Genomic DNA, 19,541 nt, shown 5'->3' with positions numbered 1-19,541 from the left:
TGGGGGATTGGAGAATAATGCAGACAATTACATTGGATAGAAGCCACAATCTATCAATATTAAAAGCTGATCTACCCCCTAAATATAGTTCATACAGGACACACAAATGCGGTCATCAACACAGATCTGTCTGAACCAGAGGCTCTTTCCATGACAGACTGACCAGGCTCTTCCCATGACAGACTGACCAGGCTCTTTCCATGACAGGACTGGTACCAGGCTCTTTCCATGACAGACTGACCAGGACTCTTTCCATGACAGACTGACCAGGCTCTTCCATGACAGACTGACCAGGCTCTTTCCATGACAGGACTGACCAGGCTCTTCCCATGACAGACTGAGCACGGCTCTTTCCATGACAGACTGACCAGGCTCTTTCCATGACAGACTGACCAGGCTCTTCCCATGACAGACTGAGCAGGCTCTTTCCATGACAGACTGACCAGGCTCTTTCCATGACAGACTGACCAGGCTCTTTCCATGACAGACTGACCGGCTCTTTCCATGACAGGACTGACCAGGCTCTTTCCATGACAGACTGACCAGGCTCTTCCCATGACAGACTGACCAGGCTCTTTCCCATGACAGACTGACCAGGCTCTTCCCATGGACAGACTGACCAGGCTCTTTCCATGACAGACTGACCGGCTCTTTCCATGACAGACTGACCAGGCTCTTTCCATGACAGACTGACCAGGCTCTTTCCATGACAGACTGACCAGGCTCTTTCCATGACAAGACTGACCAGGCTTTTTCCATGACAGACTGACCAGGCTCTTTTCTCATGGACAGACTGACCAGGCTCTTTCATGACAGACTGGACCAGGCTCTTTCCATGACAGGACTGACCAGGCTCTTTCCATGACAGACTGACCAGGCTCTTTCCATGACAGACTGACCAGGCCCTTTCCATGACAGGGCTGAGCAGGCTCTTTCCATTGACAGACTGGACCAGGCTCTTTCCATGACAGACTGACCAGGCTCTTTCCATGACAGACATGACCCAGGCTCTTTCCATGACGGACTGAAGCAGGCTCTTTTCCATGACAGCTAAGCAGGCTCTTTCCAGACAGACTGACCAGGCTCTTTCCATGACAGGGACTGACCCAAGGCTCTTTTCCATGACAGACTACCGAGGCTCTTTCCATGACCGGACTGACCAGGCTCTTTCCATGACAGATGACCAGGCTCTTTCCATGACAGACTGACCTGTCATGGGAAGAGCCTGGTCAGTCTGTCATGGAAAGAGCCTGGTCAGTCTGTCATGGGAAGAGCCTGGTCAGTCTGTCATGGAAAGAGCCTGGTCAGTCTGTCATGGAAAGAGCCTGGTCAGTCTGTCATGGAAAGAGCCTGGTCAGTCTGTCATGGGAAGAGCCTGGTCAGTCTGTCATGGAAAGAGCTCTGGTTCAGACAGATCTGTGTTGATGACCGCATTTGTGTGTCCTGTATGAACTATATTTAGGGGGTAGATCAGCTTTAATATTGATAGATTGTGGCTTCTATCAATGTAATTGTCTGCATTATTTCCAATCCCCCATATATTATTGTCAACATATATACAGTACCATTCAAAAGTTGTTGTTATTTTTACTATTTTCTACATTGTAGACTAATAGTGAAGTCATTAAAACTATGCCAAGAGTGTGCAAAGCTGTCATCAAGGCAAAAGGTGGCTAYTTTGAAGAATCTAAAATCTAAAATATATTTTGATTTGTTAAATACTTTTTGGTTACTACATGATTCCATGTGTGTTATTTCATAGTTTTGATGTAGAAATGTAGAAAATAGTAAAAATAAAGAAAAACCCTTGAATGAGTAGGTGTGGCCAAAGTTTTGACTGGTACTGTATATATATATTTTTTAAAGATCTATTTTTTCCTTTATTATTTTCCCTTAATTCTACCACCCTATCCCCTAATTGGAGTAAACTAATGGACAACAACACTTATTAGGCTTCTACTTCCAGCTTATACATACTATATTCATTTTACGGACACAATGTATTTTACAATAGTTATCTATTTCATCATTTTTTTAATCCTTCAGCTACCCTCAAACCCTCCCATCTACCTCTTAACACCATCTAGTTCTATTTGCCATATATTTTTTTAACTGTGCTGTGATTTTTCACAAACGTTCTGAAACTTTCTATTCTCATAGTTTTACAGATTGTAAATGAAATATACAATTTTTTGCTAAAAKAATTGTTATATTATTGATCGATTGACTATGACTTTTCAAATCACCCAGCAGTGCTATTCGCAGAGTTAGCTCCAGGTAAATGTTGCAATTCTTCAGCTATTTCTGAATCTGCAACCAAAAACAAGCTACGTATGGACAGTACCAAAACAAATGATTCAATGATTCTGTCTCTTCGCAGCAAAATCTGCAAAGCTGGGATTGTTGTAGCCCCCCTATTGCAAGAAATGTGTATAATAATTTAAATTTAAAAAATCAAAGTTTTGAATTCGGTGTCATTTTGTGTATCAGTTCATAAACCACGTGCCATGGAATCGGTACATTGAAAATCTCTTCACAACTATTTCTAAATCTGTATGGTACAGCTGTCAATTCTTTGCTCCTTAAATTAAACTGGTATAATTTTCTTTAACCTATTTTTGGCTTTAATGCAGGGCCGACAGACAAGTTCCTTACTTTTCCCCCCTTCCACTTGCCTCTTCCATTTTTGCGGTAATGCTACAATTAGTTGGATGTCATTTTGGGTAGAGCAGACATTTCCATATATTTCTGTTAGCTGCATGTGTGACATAACTCCAGCATTCATTTTTATGATATCATTATCAAAGATTAAACCGTTTTTAAACATTTCGTCGCCCAACATTTTTTWAAATCAATTAGTATATTTGAGTTGAACCATAGTATTTGTTGTAATATTTGTGTTGTTTTTTTCCGGTGGATTAAACTGAAATTGCAACCAGCTTTCTACGGCTTGTTTTTAAAAAAGCAATATTTTGGAGATGATTTCATTTTCAAATGACCAAAAGTGAGAGGTTGTAATCTGAATAAAGGAAAAGTCCTGTATGAACTTACATTGAGTCCATTGAGCTCTCTCTGCCAATACATTTATTTCCGTACAGTGTACCCATTAATACTGGAATACATTGGCCCAAATGTGCATGGTTCTTTTGCTATATATGGCAAATGTATAATGCCATATTCAGGGAGCTTTGTTTTATGGTATGTGTTTATGTAATGTGTAATTTGTGTGTGTATTCCCAGACTGAGGAGCAGGCTCTGGAGGTCCAGTCAGGACTGTCTCTGTTCGGCCAGGCCCTGGGTGCTGTGAGGGAGTCAGTGAGCCGTGCTGCCGTAAAGAGCCTCATCGACAACAACAAGAGCAACATCCACAGCCTGGGCCAGGTGCTGCGCAGCCTCCACATCAAGGTGACTCACTGAGGACTGTGAGTGTCTCGTCTACAGCATGACCAGTGGATGGGACTGTGGTGTGAACAGGGGTTCCGTGTGGCTCAGTTGGTAGAGCATGGTGCTTGTAATGCCAGGGTTGTGGTTTCGATTCCCACGGGGGACCGGTATGGAAAAAGAATGCACTCACTGCTGTAAGAGTGTTTACTAAAATGTAAACAGTTTGTTACGTAAGACCAGGAGGTGTTCCTGGTCTGATCAATTGACCAGGGAAAAACTCCTGTTCCTTTTTATTGGATGTGTCTCAGTGTGCACATACTGTTCCTCCACAGCAGAGAGCCTAGTTATAGATTGGAGTTCTTGGAAAGATCATGGACCATGGGTACAGTCAGACGTTCCTCTCCCTCAGCATGCCACCAGCTGCCTGCTGTGCTCTGTTTGCTTCTCACTCAGAAGCCAGTAACTTTTCAGGGTAGGGCAGTTCAGTGACTGAGGCGGCATTGAGCAGGCCAGACATAGCAGTGGGGGTTATGGAAAGGGAACAGAATGTGGCTTCTATTTGGCTGCATACCGTTTTGGCATGGAGTAGCGGGGCGGGAAGAAAACCTGGAATAGAACCCCTTCCACAGAACAGATGAGTGGTGCTTTCTTTTTAGGGTTTGTATGTTAACCCTTGTCCTTCCTCTCATCCATTGAACAGGACCTGTCCCTCTCTCCAGTGCCAGCAGTAGGTGACTCAGCGACCAGGAAGGTGTCGTCCCTATCCGAGCTCCTCCGTGTCCACACCAACTTCCTACGGGGGAAGGTTCGCCTGCTGCTCACCAACGCACCTGCCTGTCAACAGAACAGCACGTGATTGGAGCTTTCCCTGAAGACAGAGGCTGTGATTGGACCGTTCTTTAGAGAGAGGATGAGGTCATTGGACTTCTGCTGAAATCTCTGAATGGACTTCCAAGTATGGAATGTGTAGACACGGTTGGATAGAAACTGGTGGGAAAGTCAGTTGATGTGGGTGGAGCTGATGAGAAACCATGAACGAGTGAGAGAGAAAAAAACGTCACTTCTACAACTCATTGACCTCATCGGTTCCTAGTACTACCTGTCAGTACCACAGTGAGCTCTGATGCATGCAGCGGGAATAAGCTACAGACAGTACCCGCTGGGCACAGACGTCAATTCAACATTTATTCCACGTTGGTTCAACTTCATTTCATTGAAATTACGTGGAAACAACATTGATTCAACCAGTTTGTGCCCAGTGGGTACAGATCATATGAGAAGATGATATATAAAGTCCTAAATCCAATGATTCGATTTTTCATTTTATTTATACATTGTCTTAAAATGTGTTTTTGTATAACTTTTGTGTTATAAATCTCTATTTTCATAAACGAGTGTGTCCTTTGAAGTCTTTGAACCATATTTTATGATTAATGCTCAGGTTCAACATACTGTAGTCAGTGTTTGTGTGTTCATGTAATATGCTTGTCAGTACTGTTATAATTCAGACAATGTATTAGTCACTTCTCACTGTGTGCTCTCTGCACTCAGACTGTCTGTGTGGCCCTCCCTCCGACTTACCCTGTCTTTGGGGTCAGAGTAGGCATTGTAAKTTCACCACCAGGCAGCACGCACAGCTCTCTGGCCTAGCAAGCAGAGCACTGAGTCTGAGATCAGTTCCTAGTGGAGACCGTTCTGGACTCTGCTGCCCTCTGCTGGATAGACCTTGGCATCGGTGCCCTACTTATACCCTGGTTATACAAAGAACAGAACCGGCTCTATGGCTCTTAAAATATCATGAAATCATCTCATGTGTATATAGACCTAGTCATTTTCACAAAAAACTAAACAAAAGAACACCAATCAAAGAAGATCAATCATGTCAACATGGGTAATCATTAATCAGATTAGCAACCACTCACAGATTAGCGATGATAAATCATTGGATATTGTGTGCTAATAGAAAATAGGGAGGCAAATATGATAATTTGTTTAAGGATATCTTTTTAATGTTCTCCAGTTCAGACACACAACATACAGTGTGTCATAGCCTCTATATGAAATATTAACGTCATTCTTTAAACCCGTTCGTTATGCTTCCTTACAGTGACTCAATCCTCCAGTAGGTTACGGATTCCAGACTAAATGAAAATAGACACAAACAGGTGCAAGTCTTTTTCGGCAACCCAGCGCGAACCTTGGAAAAGTAGAGATTTGCATCTTTGCAATGTTTTTTTGTTTGTAACATTGAGCCAACGCCAGACTGTAGTGTCACCGTGTAAACAGGTGAGAGTGTGCTTCCAGTCTGTTGGCTGTCATATCCCCGGCATCTCAAATGGACAGCAAACAGGTGAGCTGATATTCCAGAAAATGACTTAAACAGTGTGCATTGCAGACATAATAGTAAAGGATAGCAAAGCAACCACAACCATCAGAGTCTGAAACAAGACTGAAGAGTACTAAGGTGTTGACAACATACTGTACCTGCTCTAAGCTATTCGGTAATACTGTATGTCATATCTCAGGACAGTGAGTGTCACTAACAATTACCAACAGCACCACCATCAAGATTCAAGTTCCCTTGTTTTGTAGGTTTGGGTTGAGCACAGTTTCAAACCATGCCTATCTCTACCATTATCACTGCCTTCCTCTACCTCTACCATTATCACTGCCTTCCTCTACCATTATCACTGCCTTCCTCTTCAGTCTCTCTCTCTATCGCTCTCCCTTTTTCTTTCTCTCTGTATCCATATTCTCTCTCTAAATCTGCTATCTCTGCAGATCTTACCATTGGCCACCTAACAGATGCAAAATAACTCATCATAAATGAATTGTCATTCCAGACAAAAGCTGTCTTCGTGATTGATGTGGCAGTTGACAAAATGTGCAAGTAATGCCGACCTCCCCCAGAACCCCACCCACGTCCAGTATGTTCCTTCTACCCTAGAGAAACCTGAGCCATATCCCTGTCCCTACTGCTATTTATGTTGAACTCAACCATGCTATGATTTTAGATGTAGTTTTCATTCACAGATCATTCATGTATGTTAATAACTGTCTATATGTGCCCATAACTTGTTGCACTTTGACCTTGAAAATCTAAGATATGAAAGAAAATCAAACAACAAGAGCTCAAATCAGCCGTCTGAACTTGCACCTGTTGTCACAAAGGAAAGATTTGGCCCTTCACTCATAAACCAAACCATAAACATAATATTTACAAATACCAGTTTGTTCTCTTAGACTTAAAAAAAATGTACAGTTTGTTTCCCATGTGTGTTTTGTTCTTTTTCTGAGTCCCGGTTCTCTGTCCAGTCCCCTGTGATGGACCCCAGTCTATAACCCCGGAGTGTGATCATCATCATCCCAAAACAAGACAGGAAACAAAACAGGAAAAACATCCCGCTAGTTTTGTTGTTTGTGTTATATGTGAGTAATGTTTATCAAATGTTTTTCTACTCAAGTTTTAGAATGCATCCTCTGTGCATCGGCGACATGTCAGGTGCCTGCTGAAGATTCGTCTCCATTGCCATTGTTTTCAATGTCAATGTTTTCCTAACGTTGTCTCAACTTCGGTAACAGTTTTTTTTCTCATGAATGTCCAGAGTTTGTCGTGTCCCTGTGTTCAGTTGTGCAGTTGAAAGATCTGAAACGTGCGTACAAGGTTTTTTCACCTTTGACCTACAGTATGTCAGTCTGAGCCCCCTTCATACCCCCTGCCCCTCAACAACAGAGAGAATCTCAGAACAACAGAAGAGATGAAARGACTGACATATCCAGTATCCAGAAACCTGTAGCACGCAGCTAAAAGTCCACTGAGRAGAGGATAAGAGTGCTTAAAACTAAGATAATTGTTCAAAGACAACCCTCATTTCCAGGAAAATATTTAGAATTATATCCATTTTTACCATTGAGGCAATTCACGTGAAATATGACATTTTCACGATTGAAAAACTAGTATTAGCCTATCATGGATAAACACTGCAAGCTGATGGAGTGGTAAAGTCCAACAACATTTTTTACAGAGGAATGATCAAAGACAATCTTCAGTTGAGACGGTAACGCGATGACCGTGCAACACTTCACAGCTGAAGTAATGAGAGAAAGAGTGAACTAAAAAGAGAGGGGGGGGGGGAGACGGGGCTTCAAACAGTCTCTCAGGGCGGCAGGTGCTTGTGGCACGGCCTCAGTGATAAGAAATGAAAAAATAAAGGACATATTTGTTCTTCTTGTTCTGATCAATATTCATCCCCTGATACCTCTTTTGAAGTACCTACAGAATAGAACAGTTTTCTTCATGAAGTGCACAAAGTTCAGCAGATATAAAAAACTAAAAGAAATTACTTTTCAAGAAGAAAAGAAAACAACAATAAGAAAACAAGGCCAAACATAAAAATAAACAAGCTTTCCACTCCGATGTCCGTGCTCCGTTTAGAAGAAAAAAAATCATGCAAAAGATCCCAGACAGCAAACCAGTTATGAATCTTAATATTCTCTTTATATTTTTACAAGGATATATTCAGTCTTTTCCCCCTTGAGTAAAGCCCAGCCACAGTGCAACACTGAATGCAAGAAAAAACAAAACAAAGTGCGATAGATCAAAAAGAAAGATGAAACATTTGGCACTTTTTTGATGGTAATTCCTTGTGTAAGATCAAGTCAGGATGGGCCTCTCTTGGTGGTCCATTGGACCCTCATTGAGAGAGGAGCGTTATCACAGTTCTTGGCACCAAGAATGCTGGTAAAAACGAGATATCAGAATATCACCTTTTTCATTCATATCCTTACAATTTATCAATAATACATAATTTACATTTATGTGTTTGTATAAAAGACTCCACAGAGGAAAAAAGGAGTCATGAAGTGGTTTATTTGAGAGAGAAAGGAGGATGAAAATGAGACTGGGAGGATTGTGTGAACGTTGTGATCAAGAGCTACAGGAACAGACAGGAAGAGAAAGTGAGTGGGAGGCAGAGAAGAAGAGAAGCAGTAATATGGGTTGAGAGAGAGAGAGAGGAAGATAGACAGAGTGAGAGAGAGGAAGAGAGTGAAACACCCAGATTGTACAGACATATGAACAGGTTGGAGGATGTGTGATAGAGATGTGTTAGTTGTAATGATGGGTCTTTGTCCCAGCAGTCCACAGCCTGAGTTAGACTGAGCCATGTGTCCCAACGGTAGGGGGTGACAGCACAGCCTCATGGGGAGATTGACAGAGAACAGAACAACAGAGAGAAAAAAAGAAAAAAGCAACACAGAAAAAGAGTCCCAGGAAAAAGCTGGAGGATAATCCCAGTGAGAGAGAGAAAGAATAGGAGGGGATCCATCTGTGGTGTTTGTTTGTATCTCTGCTGAACCAGAGGTTGTGCCTCGTCCTATACGCGGGTGGTGGAGTGTTGGTGTGGCAGGGCGTTGTTGCTGTGGCCAGGGGTTGGGGTGGTGGAGGGGGCCGGGGCGGGGGGGTAGGTGTTGAAAGGGTGGAGGGGCTGCATGCCGCTGATGGTGCTTGGGATCATGGTAATGGTGTTGGCCGTCATCAGCGGCACGTCCTCCGGTGCCCGCCGCAGGGCCAGCGTGTAGTCTGGTGGGCCCACCTGTGCCCGTAGAGGGTCCAGGTCGCCGTGGAGACCCCGGGAAGGGAGGGGCGTGCCGATGCCGAGCTCCATCTCCACCCTCTGCTGCTTCATCTGCAGGGACATGAGCTCTTCCTCCTGGCTCAATGCCAGGTCGTTGTGGGACGGGGCGCCCACCATTCCCATGCCCATGGTGGTGCCTATGCCGCGCTGTGGGGACAAGCGGCGGTGGCGTCTCTGCAGCAGCTCGTGGCGTTTGTCCCGCTTGTAGTAGAGGGCTGCGAAGGCCAGCACGTTGAGGAAGAGCAGCGAGGCGCCCACCGCCACTGTCACACTCAGCTCCGTGGAGTAGTCCCTTATCTCGTCGGGGAACGGGTTGCGGCGGGGCGGCTCGGAGGGGTCTGGCTCGGGTTCGGGGGGGTTGGTGGAGATGACGGGGTGGCGGGTGGAGCGTGCCCCAGGGGGACCAGGCCGGTGGACGCGGGGACCTCCTCCTCCAGGCGGCAGGCGGGTGGTGATGGGGTAGATGTCCTCATGCATGGAGTGCAGGTGAGGCACCAGCTCCAGCCAGAAGGCCACTTTGTTGGCCCGGTAGTTGTCCCTGACGCGGGGCTTCAGGCCGATGTGGAGGTACTGCTTGTCCTTGGAGCTGAACTTGGTCCAGATGACCTCCTCAAAGCGGTTGGGCTTGGTGTGGATGAACTTAGTGTCCTGGGGTACAGGCAGGTTGGGATCCCTTATGGGAGGGAGTGAGAGAGAGAGAGAGACGAAAATATTATCACAAGTATTGAGCATGTACTGTATGCATCTGATAAAGCATGTTTCTAATTTGATATCTCAATGCTGTGTCTAGGTCCTGTCTAAGTCCAGTACTGACCCGGTCTTGGCAAAGTTGGTCCAGTACGTCATGACCACAGCGCTGAGCATGACGTCGTTCTTGGAGAAGTTACAGGGGAACAGGTCGGTGGCTCCCACCATTGGGACCCCAAACACGTAGGGCAGCTCATCCCCGTGGGCCGCGTCTGCCCACTCTGGCCGGGCCTCCGTCTGGCAATGGTGGTGGAAGGTGTAGAAGTAGACAGGAGACTGGAACTCAGCATGCAGCTTGGCTGTGGCCACCGCTGGCGCCACCCACTGGTGATCTGTGAACAGTGCCAGCAGGGTCTTCCTCCTCATGTCTCCGTTGTCCCTGTCGGCCCAGTCTGTGTACATGAACTTTATGGTCTCCCTCAGGATGTCCTTACCTGGAGACAGAGACAGACCGAGAGCAATAGAGAGAGCAAGCAAAAGAGATTAGAGAGAGACACAGAACGAGGGTGGGAGAAAGAGACAGAGAGAGAAATGGGGGAGAAACAGAGCGAGAGAGGGGAGAGACAGAGAGAGGGGGGAGACATATAGAGGGGAGAGGGGATAGGGGAGGAGAGACATAGAGAGAGGAGAGAGAGCGAGAGAGGGGGGAGAGAGAGAGCTAGAGAGGGAGAGAGACAGAGAGAGAGACAGAGAGAGAGACAGAGAGAGACAGAGAGAGAAAGACAGAGAGAGCGACACACAGAGAGAGGAGAGAGAGAGAGGGGGGAGAGAGAGATAGATAGGGGGAGACAGAAGGGAGAGAAAGACAGAGAGGAGAGAAAGAGAGAGGGGGATAGAAAGAGAGCAACAAGAGACGGGGAGGAGATGGGACAGAGAGACCTTGAATAGCCAGCAATGAAATACTAAACCATAGTAAAATAAAATATACATCTACTCTTAACACACATGGGTAACTGGAGCATTACTTCTGCTCCTATAGGGGTGTCTATCATGCAGTGGTGTAAAGTAATTGAGTAAAAATACTTCAAAGTACTACTTAAGTAGTTTTTTGGGGTATCTGTACTTTACTTTTTCTATTTTTGCCAAATTGTACATCTACTTCTACTTCTGAATCATTTTCTGTTAAGGTATCTTTACTTTTACTCAAGTATGACTATTGAGTATTGTTTCCACCACTGCTAACATGTTTGTGTGGATGAGGACATTTATAACAAACTCTCACCCTCAGGGTATCCATACAGGTTGTCCACAAAGTTGGAGATGGTGTAGTCGAAGGAAGCTGCAGAGATCCCATCATCCCCCTCACTGTCGTCCACAAACTTCAGCCCTTCTCCCTGGTTCACCCCTAGCAGGATGTCATAGTTCAGGAACTCCCCCTGGTGGCAACACACACACATATCATCACAGAATATGGAGGAAGAAAAAGACACTGCTATAGCAACAGTAATTGCATTAACATAAGAGACTGTGAGGATTCCAGATATTTGTATATTTTAATGGTGACTGGAGCCAGAGACTGAGTCTGACCTGTTGCATGAGAATCTCGGGGTCGTCGGGAACCACGTCTCCATCCACCACGGGGCCGAAGGCGATGTGATACCTGGCCGGCTGGATGTCCTGGTCCACCAGCTCCCTGAAGCTCTTCCTCCTCAGACACTCCACCAGGTCGCCTGTGTCCCCGTAGCTGCAGCCTACCTTCTTAGCCAGGATCTTGGTGTACATGAGGGGCCGGTAGTTGACCGACCAGCTGGAGATGGCTGAGCCGCTCTGGGCTATGGCCCTCTGGAACAGCCCTGGGGGCCACAAGAGGGTCAGAGGACTTAGTTTAGTGTAGAATATACAGTGCATTCGGAAAGTATTCAGACCCCTTCACTTTTCCCACATTTTGTTACGTTACAGCCTTATTCCAAAGTGGATTAAAGAGTTTCCCCCCCCTCAATCTACACACAATAACCCATAATGACAAAGCAAAAACCTGTTTAAATCTTTGTAAATCTATATAAAAATAATAATAATGAAATATCACATTTACATAAGTATTCAGACCTTTTGATCAGTACTTTGTTGAAGCACCTTTGGCAGCGATTACAGCCTCAAGTCTTCTTATGTATGACGCTACAAGCTTGGCACGCCTGTATTTGGGGAGTTTCTCCCATTCTTCTCTGCAGATCCTCTCAAGCTCTGTCATGTTTGATGGGGAGTGTCGCTGCACAGCTATTTTGAGGTTTTTCCAGAGATGTTCGATCGGGTTCAAGTCCGGGCTCTGGCTGGTCCACTCAAGGACATTCAGGGACTCAGGGCACACTTGCGTTGTCTTGGCTGTGTGCTTAGGGTCGTTGTCCTGTTGGAAGGTGAATCTTCGCCCCCAGTCTGAGGTCCTGAGCGCTCTGGAGCATGTTTTCATTAAGGATCTCTCTGTACTTTGCTCCGTTCCTCTTTCCCTCAAACCTGACTAGTCTCCCAGTCCCTGCCGCTGAAAAACATCCCCACAGCATGATGTTGCCACCACCATGCTTCACTGTAGGGATGGTATTGGCCAGGTGATGAGCAGTGCCTGGTTTCCTCCAGATGTGACGCTTAGCATTCAGGGCAAAGAGTGCAATCTTGGTTTTCATGGTCTGAGAGTACTTTAGGAGCCTTTTGGCAAACTCCAAGAGTGCTGTCATGTGCCTTTTACTGAGGAGTGGCTTCCGTCTGGCCACTCTTCCATAAAGGCCTGATTGGTGGAGTGCTGCAGAGATGGTTGTCCTTCTGGAAGGTTCTTCCATCTCCACAGAGGAACTCTGGAGCTCTGTCACCACCCTGACCAAGGCCCTTCTCCCCAGATTGCTCAGTTTGGCCGGGCGGCCAGCTCTAGGAAGAGACTTGGTGGTTCCAAACTTCTTCAATTTAAGAATGACGGAGGCCACCGTGTTCTTAGGGACCTTCAATGCTGTCTCAGAGCTCCACGGCCACGGCTTGGTCTTTGCTCTGACATACACTGTCAACAGTGGGACCTTATATAGACAGGTGTGTGCCTTTCCAAATCATGTCCAATCAAGTTTTAGAAACATCTCAAGGATGATCGATGGAAACAGGATGCACCTGAGTTCAATTTTGAGTCTCATAGTAAAGGGTCTGAATACTTATGTAAATAAGGTATTTCTTTTTTCTTTTCTTTTTTTAAATACATTTACAACAAACAAAAAAATATTTGTTTTCACTTTGTTATTATGGGGTATTGTGCGTGGATTGATGATCATTTTTTATTTATTTAATCAATTTTAGAATAAGGCAAAAAAATGTGGAAAAAGAGAAAGCATTCACTCTTTCCATTAAAACTGGCTTTTTATCCCTCTGACTCAGTTACTAGCTGTTCACGAGGCCTTTAAGGCAGTACAGAGTGAGTGCTTTAAATGATGCGTCAGAGGAGGAGCCACCACCGTGGCATCGTGAAGTATTACATATGGAGGGAGCACTGTTCCAGGTACACTGCCTCTCTCCAAAGCCCCACTAAATCATTGTAAACATTAGGCTTGGCAAATCCGCTGGTTTCCTCACATCACATACGGAGGCAGCGACAAGAAAATGGCGACAGGCCCGGCACACAGCCGTGTTGGCGTTAACACTGACTGGTGGCTGTGTTAAACGGAGAGAGAGAGAGAGAGAGAGAGAGAGAGAGGGAGATAAAGAGAGCACTGCTGCACTGTTATGTAAAGTGCCTTGTTGTCCCCCTGTTTTCATCTGCAGATTCTGTCATTAATAATTAAGACCCCCTCCCCTCCATTCCATCCCCCATCCTCTGCAAGTGCCCCCTCCCCTGCTCCTCTCCCTGTGAAATCAATTAAGACTTGTCTCAGCTGCGGCTCAAGTCCTGAGCTCAGCTCAGCTCTGCTCTCTCCTGCTCAGACAGACATCCATATTTTCAGTCCTCATTAGAGTTCTGTCAAACACCTGTCTCACATACACAGACACACATCCATATTAACGCAGTCCCAAAGTCCTGACTCACACGCCAGTCTCTCCCTTAGATAGCTACACAAACCAAGACTCCTATTCCTATTTCCTATGCCAAAGTCAAATTCATACGGCTGTCTGGTGCATATTGATCTGATTCTACGAAACCTATTCTATGTTTCTGATAGTCGTATACACACGGGCCGAAAGTTCTACCCAATAATACTTTACCTCATTCAAATTCACACATCATCCTAGGGTTCAATGCCATACTACCTTGTTGCTCAGTTAGACACTATGGAACTGAGGCAAGAGGGACGATTGTCTTTAAGAACACCTTTCTGGGTTTCCTTTCTGACACACACCTGAAGTACATTTAAATCATCTTGGATGTTGCTATGGTAGTGAGGATGAAAATGACAGTTGTGATAATGATGACAGGTTTGACAGTGACGGTGGGGATTGTTGTCCTAGATTCGTTTTAGTAGCAGTWTATTACATGTTTACATGTAGGCCGTACTTGGCAGCTAAACGTTGAATGTCAGTACACGTCACATACAAGTAAATACATCTCAAGGCACTTTAAAAGCAACGACGGTGATGATGAGATCGCTGTCATTATAGAGGATGACTGATGAATATTTTTGATGATGTTGGCGATGACGATTATGCTGCTGTTGTTGCTAATGACTAAAACGATGGTGACAGGTCCTTACCCTCAGAGTGGTGGGAGAGGATGAGCAGATTGACACAGGAGGCTCCGGCGCCGGAGCCAAAGATGGTGATCCTCTCTGGGTCTCCTCCAAAGTGGCCAATGTTCTCATTGAGCCAGCGCAGAGCCTGGATCTGGTCCAACAGACCATAGTTCCCCTTGGCTGACTGGTCCCCAGTACTCAGAAACCCTGCAGGACAGAGAGAGAGAGAGAGAGAGAGAGAGAGAGGGGGATGGAGGGAGGGATGAGGCATGTGAGACAGAAGTAAAGAGTGATTCGAGGAATAGGAGAGTGAGAGAGGTACGCAAGGGTGATACGATGACAGAGGGAATATTAATGAGAGAAGAAAGAGAGCAGAATGAGAGCGAGGAAGAAATGAGAAGGCAGAGTAGGAAGAGATTCAAGGAGAGAATACCAAATAATTAAATATTTCATCCTGGTCTTTTTCTGTTCTCCACAAACAAAGATGGCAGCAGCATCCGGTGACAGTGGCCTGGTTATTTACGAGGCCACAGCTCGTTAGCAGCCTCAAGTGCTTTAACAGAAACTTTGCCAAATTAGTCAAGCACTGTATTATCTGATAAAAGCAATGACACTCATTTTTAATACCCATGTCGTTAAATGAACGCAGTAAAGAGAGCTCGTTAGGAGAGGCACAGGAGACACATGTTTCATATGCTTCCAATATAGACACATACAGTGGCTTGCGAAAGTATTCACGCCCTTTGGCATTTTTCCTATTATGTTGTATCATTTGATTTACACAACATGTCTACCACTGTGAAGATGCAAACTATATTTTATTGTGAAACAAACAAGAAATAAGAAAAAAAAACTGAAAACTTGAGCGTGCTTGAACTATTCACCCCCCCAAAGTCAATACTTTGTAGAGCCACCTTTTGAGCCACCTTTTTATAGCTGCATGTCTCTTGGGGTATGTCTCTATAAGCTTGGCACATCTAGCCACTAGAATTTTTGCCCATTCTTCAAGGCAACACCSCTTCAAGTTGGATGAGTTCCCCTTGTGTACAGCAATCTGTAAGTCATACCACAGATTCTCCATTGGATTGAGGTCTGGGCTTTGAATAGGCCATTCCAAGACATTTAAATGTTTCCCCTTAAACCACTCAAGTGTTGCTTCAGCAGTATGCTTAGGGCCATTGTCCTGCTGGAAGGTGAACCTCCGTCCCAGTCTCAAATCTCTGGAAGACTGAAACAGGTTTCCCTCCAGAATTTCCCTGTATGTAGCGCCATCCATCATTCCATCAATTTTGACCAGTTTCCCAGTCCCTGCCAATGAAAAACATCCCCACAGCATGATGCTTCACTGTGGGGATGATGTTCTCAGGGTGATGAGAGGTGTTGGATTTGCGCCAGACATAGCGTTTTCCTTGATGGCCAAAAAACTAAATTTTTGTCTCATCTTGACCAGAGTACATTCTTCCATATGTTTGGGGAGTCTCCCACATGCCTTTCGGCGAACACCAAMCATGCTTGCTTATTCTTTTCTTTAAGCAATGGCTTTTTCTGGCCACTCTTCCGTAAAGCCCAGCTCTGTGGAGTGTACGGCTTAAAGTGGTCCTATAGACAGATACTCCAATCTTCGCTGTGGAGCTTTGCAGCTCCTTCAGGGTTATCTTTGGTCTCTTTGTTGCCTCTCTGATTAATGCCCTCCATGCCTGGTCTGTGAGTTTTGGTGGGCGGCCCTCTCTTGGCAGGTTTGTTGTGGTGCCATATTCTTTCCATTTTTTAATAATGGATTTAATGGTGCTCCGTGGGATGTTCAAAGTTTCAGATATTTTTTTATAACCCAACCCTGATCTGTACTTCTCCACAACTTTGTCCCTGACCTGTTTGGAGAGCGCCTTGGTCTTCATGGTGCCACTTGCTTGGTGCTGCCCCTTGTTAAGTGGTGTTCCAGACTCTGGTGCCTTTCAGAACAGGTGTAAATATACTAAGATCATGTGACAGATCATGTAACAGATCATGTGACACTTAGATTGCACACAGGTGGACCTTATTTAACTAATTATGTGACTTCTGGAGGTAATTGGTTGCACCAGATCTTATTTAGGGGCTTCATAGCAAAGGGGATGAATACATATGCACGCACCATTTTTCAGTTTTAAAATTTTAAATAAGTACATTTTTCATTTTACTTCACCAATTTGGACTATTTTGTGTATGTCCATTACATGAAATCCAAATAAAAACATTTACATTTAAGTCATTTAGCAGACGCTCTTATCCAGAGCGACTTACAAATAAAAAACATATTTAAATTACAGGTTGTAATGCAACAAAATAGGAAAAACACAAAAAAACATAGGCACCCACATACATGCACACAAACAGTTTATATATATATACACTGATATGGTGAAGGAGATAATGGGTCTATGAAGTGGTAACAGGTTTTAGCATATATATATATATAWWRYRMMAMAAAWATATAYRCKMTATATATATATATATATATATATATATATATGCTAAAACCTGTTACCACTTCATAAACCCATTATCTCCTTCATATCAGTGTTGGACAGCTAATTGGTGTTGCTGGTGTTTTCACATAAAACCCTGTGCACACTGGTAGCAGAGCAGCACTCTGTTATCTGTGCGTCTGAGGCCTAGCTCTCTGCCTGTCTGTCTGCCTGTCTGTCTGCCGGTCTGTCTGCCTATCTGTCTGCCTGTCTGCCTGCCTCGCGGTCTGCTGGTTAATTGGTAGTTTGGACTTGATAGTTACTGGGTGGACTGTAAACAATGCCGGCAGTGATTAATACCTGTGGTACTGACATGCTACAACTGTACCAGGAGAGGAGCACACGTGTGAACTGATATGTGTGCGACATGACTTTATGAAAAGGGAATTGATAGCTAGGAAGTGGCATTCTGTGAATGGTGATTATACATATTATTCAGCGTTTTGCCAAAGACTGTATTATTGCCTGAATAATGACCTTGACAGTCAGATTAAATGGATCATGATGTGTCAGTAACAGAATCCTAGCTAAGCGTGTTGTGTRATTGATTGTCCTTGAGCAGAGCATGCCATCCTGGCTCTATGATTCCACACCATGCAGGTCAAGGAAAACACCACTCCAGGAGCTGCAGTACAAGGAACTACATGGGCAAATATGGTGAAATCCTTCCATGGCTCCGGGAGAGGGTTTTGTATTCACGGTAGCCCTGTTTGTAAGGAGCAAAGGGCAGAGAGAGGGAGAGAGAGGCCTGGGGAGAGACAGAGGGTCAAAGCCATATGAAATGCAGCTATTCACTCATCCACTGCTGCTTAACTGCCCCCAGCACCAAAGTCAAAGAAAAGAGACCAAAATAAGACTAAACACAAAAGCAATCTGACCTCTAACCCCTGAGCGAGCGAAAGCTGGAGAGAGAGGGAGGCAGAGAGCGAGAGAGAGAAAAAGAAAGAAAGAAAGAAAAASAAAGAGAGAGAGAGAGGGGAATGGATTAAACAGATGAGGATTGGGCGGTCTTCACCCAGTGGCCCCACTCTGATTGGCTGACTGGTAAATGCTCGCCCGGTGATTGGACAGTTTATAGAGTGATGACAGAGTGGTGTCTCTGTGTCATAATGATTTGGATCATTGTGGTCAGGGACAGGCTCTTGGCCTCCTGTGACTCAGTGATCCTACGACCCTTAAACTGTGACCCGTGCTGCTGGCCAGAGCCAGAGGTGTGAAGATGTGTCCGCTCTCATAGCATCCATGTGCTGAGCTGTCTGCCTGCCTCTGTTGCCTGGCAACCAGCCAGAGCTACAGTCACAGAGATCATGACACACACACATGGACTTAGAGTCAGAGACACTTGCATGCTCACATGAGCTTCTCCCCACTGTCTTTGATTGGGTAAGAGGGAGAGGGAATATGGTTATCTGCCAATATTTAAGATAAGTCAGACTCTCTCCTCCCCTCGCCGCTCTCTCTCCTCTCGCTCTCTCTCTCCTCTCGCTCTCTCTGTTTTCTTTTCCATACTCTTCCTGTCTGCTGAGTTGGGCTTCCTGCCGACTTTAGCGCTGAGAGCAGCAGTTTACGAGGCCGAACTCATGCATATTCAATACTCGCTTTAGGTAATGGCCAAGGAACTGCGAGGAGAGTTTTCAACCTCGGAGAGCGAGAGAAGGAGAGATCTGGCAGAGAGAAAGAAAGGGGAGAGAGACATAAATGAAGGCTAGAGAGCACTAGATTGAGAGTGATTTGAACAGAAATGAAAAATATGAGACGAAGAGCTCTCTAAGCATCCACCAGACAACACTTCATGAAAAACGACCCCTTCCTGCTACTGGAACCATGGTAATACCGTCACAGCTGCTGGTAATACCCTACCACACATACCAATAGGATGGTTGTTTAAAATTCTCAAGTCTTATATTGTGAATGATTGATGTTTCTTCTTCAGGGGAGACGGTGAGAAACCATTATCATTAATTCATTGTAGCTTGCATATCTTAAATAGGCAACTTTATAATCATACATACCTGGTATGGGTGGTATTGAATTGTGTGTTCTAATCATGAACTATGAGCAATGAGTCGCACGCACGCACGCACACACACAACCCATGAAACAGTTGGCTATGAGTGGAGTCAGAGCTATGAGTGCCAATTAGGAGTAGTGATGTGCTGTTCTCCAGTACAGTGGCTCAGTAAAAGCCTGTAGTGTTCACTGTTCCAAGGAGAGAGCTGTCAGTGTGTGAATAGTTGATGTAAGATTTGTTCTTGAGGTGGGCGTGGCTGGCGGTGATCAAATCAGGTCATTAAATTAGATAAGCACGTGGTCGCCACATGTTGTATGTAAACACCTTTGATCTGACTACTTTGATATGGATTACTTTGATGTACGTTCTGCTGCCGCGTATGTGTGTGTGTGAGTGTGTGTGTGTGTGTGTGTGTGTACCCAGGTGTGAGGGGCTTGTTGTGATCCTGGGGGTAGTGTTTTGGGCTATATGTAAGACAAAAGACTTGGTGCTTTTAATCAAGTAGAGTCCTTGGTCAGTTGTGGGACAAAGATGTGTTATGCCGTTGATCAGGGGCAGTGTATTAGACTATTTGAGGAACTAAGGTCTATTGTGCCTTTTGATACATTTTGTGGGGKGGRGGSGMGRG

General features: G+C 44.9%; 2 protein-coding genes across 2 annotated transcripts in view; one reads left to right on the top strand and one right to left on the bottom strand.

Moving 5' to 3' along the window:
• LOC111950058 (erythropoietin) overlaps positions 1–4,425 on the top strand; it is a 13,071-nt gene extending 8,646 nt beyond the window's left edge. The window contains exons 4-5 of the mRNA XM_023967391.2: positions 3,241–3,405; positions 4,085–4,425. Coding sequence (XP_023823159.1) covers positions 3,241–3,405; positions 4,085–4,240 — 321 coding nt within the window. The 3' untranslated portion in view covers positions 4,241–4,425. The remainder of the gene's footprint in view (positions 1–3,240; positions 3,406–4,084) is intronic.
• Positions 4,426–5,371: 946 nt separating this feature from the next.
• Positions 5,372–19,541, bottom strand: part of nlgn2b (neuroligin 2b) — an 89,463-nt gene continuing 75,293 nt past the window's right edge. The window contains exons 5-9 of the mRNA XM_023968971.2: positions 14,420–14,605; positions 11,295–11,560; positions 10,990–11,143; positions 9,835–10,201; positions 5,372–9,693 (exon numbers count right to left, since the gene is read on the bottom strand). Of these exons, the coding sequence (XP_023824739.1) occupies positions 8,760–9,693; positions 9,835–10,201; positions 10,990–11,143; positions 11,295–11,560; positions 14,420–14,605 (1,907 nt within the window). The 3' untranslated portion in view covers positions 5,372–8,759. The remainder of the gene's footprint in view (positions 9,694–9,834; positions 10,202–10,989; positions 11,144–11,294; positions 11,561–14,419; positions 14,606–19,541) is intronic.

This window comes from Salvelinus sp. IW2-2015, linkage group LG23 (assembly GCF_002910315.2).
Source record: "Salvelinus sp. IW2-2015 linkage group LG23, ASM291031v2, whole genome shotgun sequence".
Classification (NCBI taxonomy): domain Eukaryota; kingdom Metazoa; phylum Chordata; class Actinopteri; order Salmoniformes; family Salmonidae; genus Salvelinus; species Salvelinus sp. IW2-2015.
The sequence above is the reverse complement of the archived record's forward strand: the minus strand, read 5'-3'. Positions and strand labels throughout refer to the sequence as shown.